At 47.4% G+C, this 13613-nt stretch overlaps 1 protein-coding gene across 1 annotated transcript; it reads right to left on the bottom strand.

The window, feature by feature from the left end:
* Nucleotides 1-426: 426 nt before the first annotated feature.
* TXNRD3 (thioredoxin reductase 3) lies at nt 427-13201 on the bottom strand. Its single transcript, XM_073644948.1, has 16 exons — nt 12967-13201; nt 10839-10899; nt 10419-10528; nt 10140-10247; nt 9484-9556; nt 8514-8633; nt 8287-8429; nt 7870-7985; nt 6281-6506; nt 5995-6087; nt 5441-5517; nt 5211-5367; nt 4862-4969; nt 4479-4574; nt 3980-4114; nt 427-1621 (listed from the first exon to the last, which is right to left on the bottom strand). Exons 1-16 carry the CDS (start codon nt 13069-13071, stop codon nt 1559-1561), a joined length of 1791 nt encoding a protein of 596 aa, XP_073501049.1. The 5' UTR covers nt 13072-13201; the 3' UTR covers nt 427-1558.
* Nucleotides 13202-13613: the final 412 nt, after the last annotated feature.

The following is a 13613-nucleotide window of genomic DNA, read 5'->3' as shown; positions in this document are numbered from 1 at the left end:
ACCCCACCTAGAGGTGAGCGGCGTGGACGGCGTCCCATCTGCGCTATTCCCAGTACATAAGTGAGGCGGACCCCTCTGGGTCATTATCAGGGGTGATCTTCTTAATTCCTCTTCATATGTCCTAATAGGAAGCACAGATCCCATAGAAGGAATCCACACATTCGGGGCCACAGCAGGAAGTCACTAGGAGCCGCTTCTGCTGTGGTGGATGCAGATCATCATGTAACCCCCTCACCCCAACGGATCCTTCGGCCCCATTAATCTGCCCTGGCACCAGATACAGGGGTATTGGGATATCTCTCGCACTGCATTTATGCCATTCCTAAGAATCCACTTCATACTGATAAGCACAAATGTATTTATCCCCAGAATAAGAAAGGCAGGACCCCCAGAGTGACCCAAGAACGAGGAGACTGACACCAGACCTTGCATCTCTCCATTTAATGGATCATCATTGTGAGCAACACATGACAAATTATATGCAAACACAAAAGACGAGGAGGCCAGGGGCCGAGAGCGCCCCCCGGCAGAAAAAGATTACAGCCAGATGACAGGGGCGAGAGCATGCTGCAGACAAGGAGGACAGAGGCCGGCGGCCTTCACTGAACACATGTGCAGCAGAGCGCCGGACACATGCAGCAAAATGCATCCAAATCCAGCTTTATTTCTGGAGCTGTGGATCGGTACACCCCAAAGTTTGTCCCACCCAAGACCCAACCTTCCCCCTTAAGGCTGCACCGAATCCAGTGCTGGATCATGACACTTTTTTCGCTTTTCAATTTTCTTTGTTTTAATTTACCATTTAAAATCTCCACTTGCTGTCGGTGAATGAAAACTTTCTTCCAACCTTCAGAGGCTAAAGCCAAGTCCAGATCGTGCCCCTGGACTGGTAACTGGGGACTTTTGGAGGATTTGTTTTTATCCTCTGGCTGCAATCAGGAATATTTTCATTTACAAACGACAAGAAAGAGCATGAAGCGTTCAAGGAGAAGAATATTAGAAAGTTGCATAGTTTTGTGTCCCCCCCCCACCCATTAACTAATGAAACCCCCCCTATAGACAAGGTCTGGTGTGCAAGGCCCCGGCACAGGCTACGGCCATTACTCTGTGGAAAAGCTGAACAACCAGTTGTACAAATAAATAATAGAATCAGACAAATGTGGAGCTATGAAAAGTTATGGAAGCGGTGCAGGAATCAAGGAAGAGATGAGACTGGAGCAGTAAGTGGTAACTGAAGAGAAAAAAAAAACAAGATAAAATAAACTACAGATGGGATGATGCGGACGTTGTGATCCGGACAGGTCTGGGCATCCGCCGGTGCTCTCCTCTAGGCGAGGTGAGGAGCAGAGGCTTCATAACAAGCAAATGCTGATCCAAACAGATCCGGACCTCTCGGAAACCATGCTGTTCCACCGTTCACCCTGAGATTCATCCTTGCGTCGACCGACGTGTTTATACTACAACTTCCAGCGCCGATGACACCAGAAAGCAGTAGCACCTACATCGGCCCGATCACAGGAGGATCAGTCAAAGGGACGGTCAACAGCAAGGCTTAACCTCAGCAGCCCTTCTGAGTGATGTCTCCTCCGGAGGATTTAGTCACCTCCATGGTTGTAAATATCTGAAAAAAAAAAATAATTTTAATAAGACTTGCTGCTAAATATACAAAGATTGAGATTTTACTGAGATCAGATAGGACTGTGGGGACTCCAGGGGGCTTTATACGCTGGGCTGATGGTCCTCACAGTGCTGGCTACCTGCTATGTACAGTGGTGGCCAAAAGTATTGGCACCCCTGCAATTCTGTCAGATAATACTCAGTTTCTTCCTGAAAATGATTGCAATCACAAATTCTTTGGTTTTATTATCTTCATTTAATTTGCTTGCAAGGAAAAAACACAAAAGAGAATGAAGCAAAAATCAAATCATTGATCATTTCACACAAAACTCCAAAAATGGGCCGGACAAAAGTATTGACACCCTCAGCCTAATACTTGGTTGCACAACCTTTAGCCAAAATAACTGCGAACAACCGCTTCCGGTAACCATCAATGAGTTTCTTACAATGCTCTGCTGGAATTGTAGACCATTCTTCTTTAGCAAACTGCTCCAGGTCCCTGATATTTGAAGGGTGCCTTCTCCAAACTGCCATTTTGAGATCTCTCCACAGGTGTTCTATGGGATTCAGGTCTGGACTCATTGCTGGCCACCTTAGAAGTCTCCAGTGCTTTCTCTCAAACCATTTTATAGTGCTTTTGGAAGTGTGTTTTGGGTCATTGTCCTGCTGGAAGACCCATGACCTCTGAGGGAGACCCAGCTTTCTCACACTGGGCCCTACATTATGCTGCAAAATTTGTTGGTAGTCTTCAGACTTCATAATGCCATCCACACAGTCAAGCAGTCCAGTGCCAGAGGCAGCAAAGCAACCCCAAAACATCAGGGAACCTCCGCCATGTTTGACTGTAGGGACCGTGTTCTTTTCTTTGAATGCCTCTTTTTTTCCTGTACACTCTATGTTGATGCTTTTTCCCAAAAAGCTCTACTTTTGTCTCATCTGACCAGAGAACATTCTTCCAAAACGTTTTAGGCTCTCAGGCAAGTTTTGGCAAACTCCAGCCTGGCTTTTTTATGTCTCGGGGTAAGAAGTGGCGTCTTCCTGGGTATCCTACCATACAGTCCCTTTTCATTCAGACGCCGACGGATAGTACGGGTTGACACTGTTGTACCCTCGGACTGCAGGGCAGCTTGAACTTGTTTGGATGTTAGTCGAGGTTCTTTATCCACCATCCGCACAATCTTGCGTTGAAATCTCTCGTCAATTTTTCTTTTCCGTCCACATCTAGGGAGGTTAGCCACAGTACCATGGGCTTTAAACTTCTTGATGACACTGTGCACGGAAGACACAGGAACATTCAGGTCTTTGGAGATGGACTTGTAGCCTTGAGATTGCTCATGCTTCCTCACAATTTGGTTTCTCAAGTCCGCAGACAGTTCTTTGGTCTTCTTTCTTTTCTCCATGCTCAATGTGGTCCACACAAGGACACAGGACAGAGGTTGAGTCAACTTTAATCCATGTTAACTGGCTGCAAGTGTGATTTAGTTATTGCCAACACCTGTTAGGTGCCACAGGTAAGTTACAGGTGCTGTTAATTACACCAATTACAGAATCATCACAGGATTTTTCAAACAGTGCCAATACTTTTGTCCACCCCCTTTTTTAGGTTTGGTGTGGAATTATATCCAATTTGGCTTTAGGACAATTCTTTTTGTGTTTTTTCATTGAAGACAAATTAAATGAAGATAATAATACCAAAGAATTTGTGATTGCAATCATTTTCAGGAAGAAACTGAGTATTATCTGACAGAATTGCAGGGGTGCCAATACTTTTGGCCACCACTGTATAATTTCACTCTTTATGCATGTTTGACATAGGATACATACCGGCTCAGCAGGCGCTTTGACATACTTGTCCTAAACTATTTTCACATATCTGCATGTTGTATCTTGATCTCCATATTGGACTACTAGATTACTAACACGTTTCTACCAGATAATGTGGTATAATAATAATCGTGTTTCCTCCACTTGCAGGTCTGCACTTTTCGTGGACATCAGTCCTGCTTCATGTTGTTTCATCTTTGCAAATTGTTTGTTTTAATGAACTTTCAATAAAAAATGTTTTCTATATTGTTAAACAGCATAAAACGCCAAATCTCTTTCTCCAGTACTCAATATGATTCTAATCCATGGAGTTGCTTTAGAGACCAGATAGTAAAATCAAAAAAGAGCAATGTAATGTCCTAAAGTGCATTGGTTGTACCTGGTGGATTTTGGGTTAACTATTGCTTCTAGGGAAGAATAAGGGGGCACATGGGAGGTTTATCATTAATATGGACACACTGGGACCCTGCCCTACAAGTTACGTGAAGGAGACACGGCCGGACAGCGGCCCCTGTGCACCTGCCCTGAATATACTCACTTCTGCAGACGTCGGGTGGATGCCGATGGTCTCATCCAGCTTTTCTTTGGTAAGACCACATTTCATTGCTGCGGCAAATCCCTGAGTGATCTCTCCGGCATTTGGCCCCAAAACATGGAACCCAATGACTCGATCCTGAAAAAAAAAAAAAAAAGAAAAGTGATTTATAGGAAATTCAACCAAGAAAAATCGCATTTAATCATGTGTTGGAGTTGCCAAGACTTTGTAAATCCAGGGCAATATTGCTGCAAATGGACATAATAGTACATCTAATGGCTGGCACGGACGCAGAAGTCGGCACAGTCCGCAGCGGTGACGGCACCAACAAAGCAAACACCGCGCTGTAGGTGACCGGCGTAAGAATTTCTTCTGATCCGGCCATTTAATGGAATTGTCCAAGTACAGATCAGTCGGTGCGAAACAGGAAGCGATGTACATAATGGTGTAATATCTTCACCGCACCTTACACAAACAGGAAAGCAGGAAACTTCCCACTTACATTGTCAAGTTTGTTGCAGATGACTTTGGCGAAACAACTGTTATTGTCGCGCCCGGGGACGGTCCATTCCAGAGGCCAAAATAGAGTGTGGTAGATCTAGAAAAAAAAAAAAAAAATGTAAAGAGGGTCATAAGGAAAAATATAAGAAAAATATCGGCCTGTACCAGAAGCAGCGCCACCACCGAGCTTTTGTCATGTCTGGTACTGCAGCTCACCTGCATTGCATAAGGTGGGTCTGAGCTGCAATACCAGACACAACCTGTAGACAGGTGTGGGGACGTCTACAGAAAGAAGCGGACATGTTTTCCGAATCCTTTACCGATATAGCTGCCTAGATTGTACAGGATCAGAGCAAAGTTAGAGAAGAAAAACTGGGTGCAAACCTCTAGAGTTTCCTCGCCAAAGATTTCAATGGCTTTTTCCTCTGGATATCCGCAGCAGCCGTACTCCATGGGAGTAAACACAGTTGTTGGGACGTTGACGTAGTCACACTGCAAAGAAACATGATTCCTGTAAGATTGAGCCAAACATTACAAAATACATCTTATGCCAGGTTAAAAACCCTGTTTTCTCACAGACATAAAATATCTATAACTCTTAAACATTTAGTCCCTCGGCTGCTGTGAAGCCTATGATTGTCAGGCCACGATGGGAGTTGTAGTTACTCAGTAGCTGGGGGTGCACAGTCTGCAGCCCGGAGCTGTGACTCACTCCGATCTATTGGGATCTTACCTTCACATTAGAGCCGCCGTAAAGCCTCCGGGCCAGCAGCCGCCCCGCTTGGATCGCCAATGGCGTCAGCTCCAACTTCCCATCCAGGATATCTCCTATGGCGTAGACATAAGGCACGCTGGTCTGCTCCTCGTCGTTCACGGGAACCTTACCGTTCCTACAAATAGAGATTAAGATATTGAGAATGCAAGAGAACATATAAAAATGGCAGAAGGAAATCCTCCGCTCACCTCTCATTTATCTTCACACCAATCTTCTCCAGACCAATATTTCTAGTGCAAGAATCTCTCCCAACAGCAACCAACACCTAGAAGAAAAAGGACTTCACATGATTATAGGGATCAGTAATTCTGATTCTGTGTCTGGTACAGTAACGTAGAGGACGCGTCGCGGCGGTGCAGTAACGTAGAGGACGCGTCGCGGCGGTGCAGTAACGTAGAGGACGCGTCGCGGCGGTGCAGTAACGTAGAGGACGCGTCGCGGCGGTGCAGTAACGTAGAGGATGAATAGCGGGCGGTGCAGTAACGTAGAGGATGAATCGCGGGCGGTGCAGTAACGTAGAGGACGCGTCGCGGGCGGTGCAGTAACGTAGAGGATGAATAGCGGGCGGTGCAGTAACGTAGAGGACGCGTCGCGGGCGGTGCAGTAACGTAGAGGATGAATTGCGGGCGGTGCAGTAACGTAGGACGCGTTGCGGGCGGCGCAGTAACGTAGAGGATGAATCGCGGGCGGCACAGTAACGTAGAGGATGTGCCGGATCTCCTGTGCGGCGTCAATCACTCACTGTATTATATTCGTCTTCGATGACGGTGTCGCTCTCCGTAGACTTCGCGACGACCCTCAGTCTCCCCGGAGTTCCGGCTTCCAGCTGCTCCACCTGTTGGAGAGCGAGATTATTAATGATCCAAATAGAGTCCCAGAGTGACATTGTACAGCACAATTGTGCAAGGGGTGAAGGGGGTGAAGAGTTTGACACTGCCACTAATCCCCACTAAGTGCTATAATAGAGATAAAGTAAGAGTGCGCCTTCTGCTGGTGACACTGCAGAACACAGGAAGACGATTTCTTACTAAAGTTGGCACGAATTTCTTGATAAACTTCACTCCGTGGGTTTCCATGTAGGCTCCAGCTTTCTCTGCCATCTCTTGATCGAAGCCGCGTAGAAATATGGAGCGCACCATGACGGTGACATCCAAGCCGATCCCGGCAAGAAATCCGGCACATTCCAAAGCAACGTAGGAAGCTCCAACTACCAGCGTCTTCCCCGGGCAGTAGGACAACGAGAAGAGGTCGTCGCTGGAAAGAAACATTATGTGTGTGATTATACGAGAGCAGCGGCTGCCAAGAGCTGACAATCCGAACGATGACAGCGAGCCCAGACCCGATGCTTTTAAGACTACGACTCCCATCTGACCGGGATTATTGATAGATAAAACATGTTACAAAGTGTGGAAATTGTTGTGGCAATAGAAGGGTTAACATGCTCATTTTCTTTGTATTCTTGTGGTGGTGACTATAAAGGATTCTGAAAATTTATGATGCAAATGTCAGGTGTAAAGAAAAGGGAAAATAGTGCGGGAACGTCGCGGCATTTCTGCTCCGCAGTCGTTTAATTAGCTACTGATTTTCTTTGCAGGAGGTTATTAGTTGGTGTCCAGAAGTCATCTAACGAGAGATCCGAACTTCATGGACAGATGACGAGCGGGTGACAGTTCACAATCCGTGATGGGAGGTTGGGAAGTTTGCTTCACGACTGTACATGAAGAAACCCTTTATGATGAAACCCTTTAACGGCTGACACTCCCTTCTTCTGTAACCAGCAGGAATAAGATGTAACCCTACAAGTGCCAAGAAGTCCAGGAACAAAGCGTCATCTGTGTGACCGGACTTTTTATGAGGAGTCTATGTTACATCAGGACTGGACAAGATCTGGCCACAGGGAAAACAGGTTTTGCTTTCTGCATGAAAGGGGTCATTCAATAATTAGGTGGCCCGACACTATGCACTGCCATCGGCAGCTCAGCTCTCTGCACAATGTACGGAGCGGAGTACATCCATCTGCTAGAGCTGATCGCCGGGGATGCAGAGTGCCAAACCCCCACAAAACTGCTATCGATGACCTATCCTGAGGATACTTCCTCAATATCTACGTGCACAGCCCCCTTTAAGTGGTTGCAGAGCGCTCCGGCTGGGCAGAGCCAGCGCATATAGAGAGAATAATCAATGCGTGGAGCGACTGTGCATCCATGCAGCACTCTGGGGACATGCACAGCGGCTGTCAGGTTTTCTGGATGACAGTCGGACTCATTGTGGTATAAATCCCCCCCAGGATAAGGCCGTGCCCACTATAAACTGCGGACTTGAGGAGATGGAGCACTGGACACCACACAAGTCAGTGGTCACTATTCTCCAGCTGCTCAACCAGTGTGATCTGTCCATTCGCTCATTATTCTGGCCATAGCGTCCCCTTTAAATACTAAAGTGAAATCCGCTTCTGAAACTGCAATCTGGGGGATTATAGAATTCTCCGCATTGTAAAACCGCAGGAATGTAGCAGAGATAAGGAAACTGGTGCAATATCCTAGCAAAGTGTTAACAGGCAGGTATGTGGTAATAGAAGCGAAGCAAGAAGGAAACGCGGGGCGAAGGGCGGGCTCACCTGGTGATGCAGAACTCCTTATCTCCTGGGATATCCAGATATCGGGGTCTCTCCCCTGTGGCAATAACAAACTTCTCTCCTGTGAAGAAGCTCTCCTTCCCACGTTTGTTAGTGGCCTAACAATCCCCAAAAGATAAACAAAAATTACCATATTAATGTTACGCACAGAATGAATAGAAAGTTCCTTAAGTTACCGGCCACTGCTGCAGGCTATCAGAGGTGGCTGGTTTCCTAAGCAAGGAGCGTGCGCTTACAGGCGCTCCTCTGAGGATGGTGGGATCCCGCCAGCCTCCCAAACTGACAAGGCTAGCAGCATGGGAGAGCAAACAAGGTCGGACTAGCGGCTGAACTCTGTTAGTCCGGGGGGGTTCTGCAGCAGCTGCAGCGCTGGGTTTGCACCATAGCGCTCTCCTTTACCTTGATCTTATGTGGCTCCACAAACTCCCCGTAGGCGTTCTCGTAGCGGACGCTCTTGTCCCTCAGGGCCACTCTGTAGCCCCAGTTCAGAGAGCCGATGTAGTTCTGGATATTCTCCCTCATCGTCTCCCAGTTGTGTTTTACTGTGAAGGAAACACTGAAGTTACTAATGTGAGGACCTGACAGGGTTACCCGCTTTCTAGGACAACCCACTGCCGCCCTCTTACCTTGCTCCTCATATTCCCAGCCGAATTTCCTTGAGTCCTTCAGCGCTTGCCCCAGCAGAGCCGCCTGGTGCATCAACTTCTTGGGAATGCACCCGACATTGACACAAGTGCCGCCTAACCCTGCACAGAAGAAACCACCAATCAGCCAGGAAAGCCTAAAGGTCACATCAAGCGACAGACACTCGTGTCCTAGAGGCTGTAACACAAAGTGCTGCAACTATTCGCTGTTATCAGCCAGTATCAGGCGTCCTCAACAAGGGACGGGACCGAACCATAAACAGCAGAATCAGTCAGGAAACGTACACAGCTCCCATGCACAGATCTTTGTGTAATGAGGTGTAAAGGGGATTTCCACTTTAAGAAAAGTGGACCCCAAACACAGCAAGTATTCACCCTGCCCTGCTCCAGTGCTCAGGTTTTGGTTGCAGCGATAACATCCCATTGACAGCACATCATCACCGCTGCAGCCAATCACTGAGCTCAGTGGCTGTAGCGATTTAGATGAAAGATATGTCGAGCTCAGTGATTGGCTGCAGTGGTCATGTGTGCCATCACTGCTGCAGCCAAAACACCAAGAACCCAGCAGCAATGGGGAACTGTCACTGGACCAGGAGGGAGACTTCGATTATAGCCGCCTTGTCATGCGAGTTGCCCCGTGTGATAACATATATTACTTGGAGCGACTGCTGAGCAGAAAATTCCCGCTTGTGTATGGCTTCCCGCCATCTTTAGCGGGGGAGCTGAAGTGAGATATGGGGTAATTGCATCAGACACAGTCTCTGATGAAATACTGGTTACCAACCCGGGGCCTGGTCCGGCTCACACAAGGATATGCAACATCAGCACCACTCTTGCCTACACCGATACAGTGCACCAAACTGCAGCTGTGTAAGAACCAAGTCACCCAAGCTTCTGAAAGTTTTTACTGACAAGCAGAGATCTTGATCTTTTGTGCTACCTGGTAACTTACCCCAAGAAGTCCCCAGAGGTGTAGGAACAACAAAATCAAGCACCATCACTTTCTTCCCCAAAGATGAAGCTTCCTATAAAAGAGATAAAAACAATTGAATGCAATCATTCACCACAGGAGGCGCTCCGCCAATGCAGGGAGGGCGGCTCATTGACTAAAGGGATCTTTTAGCCTCTGGTATGATACTACAATGGCGGAAGGTACGGTCCAGGTCACATAGTAGCACACAGACGGCCAATATGGCTGCCTGCGACCTTGGCATTTTCCTGATCCCGGTGTGACACGAGGATGTGAAGGAATCTGGTACTGGAGAGATCCCCACAAGTCAGGTGCAGATGATCGGTGGGGATCGTGGTTCTGTGCACACATCTTTACGTCCGCGCCTGTTGTGGGAGGTGCAGGACGAACCCAAATAATTATCTTATGTGTCAGCGCTTTACTGCTTCTGATTGTACTTCTTGAATGACCAGCAGCATAAATGGCGTATACCACACCCAGCGCCCGTGGCTGACATGGCCACTACAATAATAAGGCCTGGGGGAGGTGGTCACACCTTGACAGTAATGTGTTAAACCAGTAACTACAGAGATACCAGGCAAACCCTGCAAGGGTTAACACCAGTGAGTGCTGGAGGCAGGCAGCCGAGGTGACGGTACCTTGGAGCAGGCCAGGCCGCCCGAGCCGCCGCCGATGACGATCAGGTCATAATCGTAGGTGACGGTGTCGTTATCCAGCAGCTTCTGCAGAGTCCCGTCCTTATGAGCCTGCGGAGCAGAGGGCAGCCGCCATTAGGGAATATGGAGACACGTAAACCTGCCTAGGAGCTGGATATGCAAAACAGAACTTTTTTCTTTTGCAGTCTCCATTGTTCATTTTTTTTTTTTTTTTGCAATCTCCATTGTTTGTAGATGCAGATATTTATCCAGGCCACTAACCTGTAGCGTTTTATCGCAGCCGCCAACGTGAGTCTTATACACGAAGACGCTGGGGACGGTCTTCTGTCCGGTCATTTCATACAGCGCGTCCTGGATATCGCTGCCGTCATCTACAACGCAAGAATAAACCGCAGTCAGTGGCGAATCCTCCCCGAGAGCGTCTTATACGGTTATATTTCCCCACAACCTCGTAGCCGTATAGGAGGCGGCTCACGGCCTTAATACACACAATAAACATGGCCACTATACGACTGTGTGAACAAGCTGTAATGAGGACAGCCCCGGCCGCTGCTCGTCACAACAGACCATTATATCACTAAGCGTCCTCTGTACTGGTGACCGAGCCGCGTGTGAACTGCGTCAAACATTAACAGCCACGACCCAGGAGAATCGCGTGTGATCGTCTAATCATTCACTCACCGCAATGATCCAGCTCCAGCGCAAAATATTCCTTCCCCAGAGAAGTGAACAGCTCCTTCACCTGGAGGCAGAAACAGAGGAAACAATAATAATGCAACACAGAAACCTATACAAGAGGATTGCAAAAGGGGCTATTGTTCTATGTTATCAGCCATGTCCAGGTGGGGAGAGGAGGACGATGATTGAGTAACAGGAACCTCCCTCCCCCCAATCACATCGCCAGCAAGTGACATTTACATACAACATCACACAGGACAAACGTCCCGCGCACACGTTACAATGTATCAGCAGAGGATCGTACAGACAGGACACAGCGGTGACTGTCACCAGGTTTCTTTTTTACTATTATTACATCATTGGAACAATAAACCGATAAGAATTTCCTGATCCCTAATTTACATGTGACACAAAAGACACCAGGAAATTAGGATTTCACAAGAGAAGGAAGGAAATCTATAATGTGCAAATAACTATTATACAAGTTATATAGAGATATAATCTACAACATACAGTGAGTCGTCGTACAAACATCACTGTATATCCAGCATTATATCCCAGAGCTGCACTCGCTATTCTGCTGGTGCAGTCACTGTGTACATACATTACATTACTGATCCTGAGTTACATCCTGTATTATACTCCAGAGCTGCACTCACTATTCTGCTGGTGCAGTCACTGTGTACATACATTACTGAGCCTGAGTTACAACCTGTATTATACTCCAGAGCTGCACTCACTATTCTGCCTGTGCAGTCACTGTGTACATACATTACTGATCCTGAGTTACATCCTGTATTATATTGCAGAGCTGCACTCACTATTCTGCTGGTGCAGTCACTGTGTACATACATTACATTACTGATCCTGTACTGATCCTGAGTTACATCCTGTGTTATACTCCAGAGCTGCACTCACTATTCTGCTGGTACAGTCACTGTGTACATACATTACATTACTGATCCTGAGTTACATCCTGTATTATACTCCAGAGCTGCACTCACTATTCTGCTGATGCAGTCACTGTGTACATACATTACTGATCCTGAATTACATCCTGTATTATACCCCAGAGCTGCACTCACTATTCTACTGGTGCAGTCACTGTGTACATACATTACTGATCCTGAGTTACATCCTGTATTATACTCCAGAGCTGCACTCACTATTCTGCTGGTGCAGTCACTGTGTACATACATTACATTACTGATCCTGAGTTACATCCTGTATTATACTCCAGAGCTGCGCTCACTATTCTGCTGGTGCAGTTACTGTGTACATACATTACTGATCCTGAGTTATATCCTGTATTATACTCCAGAGCTGCACTCACTATTCTGCTGGTGCAGTTACTGTGTACATTACTTTTCCCTCCTGAGCTGGATGTGCAGCCCTCCGATCACCATTCTGCCCCCGCATACAGTAATGTGAATATTGCTGCTGACTGGGCCTAGGTTGTCTGATGTTGGGACCCGGTCCTATTTGTCTACCCTTTTATATGTATTACTTCAACTTTGATATACAGTAAGGTTTTTAATATAGACAGTGTAGGTACCGTCCCAATTTAGGGTCACCTTGCCGCTGGTGGGACGGCTTGTATACTTTTTTTGATCAAAAATAGTTCACCAAGTACCCTATATTTAATATGCAACTTTGCTTTACATTTCTATATAATGATGGTACGGTATGAGATATATTTTTTGTCTTTTGTAGGTGGTGCAGTTACTGTGTACATTACTTTTCCCTCCGATCACCATTCTGCCCCCGCATACAGTAATGTAAATATTGCTGCTGACTGAGAACTGGTCTTACACTTCTCACAGCTGAGGGTTTGTTACAATGTATCCAATCCTCTGTGAGCTGAACTGTCAGGACTGATACATTGTAACAAACCATCAGCAGGAGACAGACTGTAGCTCAGAGCATCGTCTAGACTGGATACAACTGTAACAAACCCTCAGCTGTGAGAAATGCATTGCGTATATTAGTTACTGGGGAATAAAAGTGAAAGAAGTAGGTTACTATTCACCAACAGCAAGCAGAGCTCCTGCATCATGGGGTATCGCCACACTATGGCGGGTGGAAAGAGGACTACAATCCCCAGCAGCACTACGCCCCCTCCCCTGCTCACCCGGTCACAGTAAGGGCAGTAGCTCTTGCTGAACACAACCACCGGGTTCTTCTCCAGCAGCTCCCGCACGCGGCTCTGCACGGCGTCCCGGCCGGTAGGCGGCATGGTGATGGCGTCTGACTATGACCCTCCTGGGACTCCGTCTCTTCCTCTCAGTCTCTGCTCTGTGTCTTCCCGCCCGGCGACCTCCTGAGATGACGTCACTAGGAGAGCCAGTCACTGCCCTCTGTGTACCACGTGGGCGCACAGACTGCCTAGTAAGGATGAGCAGGCAGAAGTTCCGTCACGTGATATTAAAGAGACAGCGACGTGTTTGGAGGAGGAGGAGCCGCTTGGGGTGTTGTGCTGGTGCTGGTGCTGAGGCTGAGGCTGAGGCTGAGGCTGAGGCTGGTGCTGGTGCTGGTGCTGGTGCTGAGACTGTCCTGAGACTGAAGCTGGTACTGAGGCTGGTGCTAGGACTGGTACTGGTACTGAGGCCAGTCTGAGACTGGTGCTGGTTCTGAGGCTGGTGCTGTGCTGGTTCTAGTGCTGTGTGACAGGACTGACCACTGCCTGGACTGTGTTGCACCCAAAACCAAAGATGTCATTTTTAGTTTTAGATTTTACTTACTTTATTGAGGGTGCTGTGCAGGTACTGAGGCTGGTGC

The sequence above is a fragment of the Phyllobates terribilis genome, unplaced genomic scaffold, assembly GCF_046119375.1.
Source record: "Phyllobates terribilis strain yellow unplaced genomic scaffold, ASM4611937v1 Scaffold_8__6_contigs__length_399053987, whole genome shotgun sequence".
Taxonomy (NCBI): domain Eukaryota; kingdom Metazoa; phylum Chordata; class Amphibia; order Anura; family Dendrobatidae; genus Phyllobates; species Phyllobates terribilis.
The sequence above is the reverse complement of the archived record's forward strand: the minus strand, read 5'-3'. Positions and strand labels throughout refer to the sequence as shown.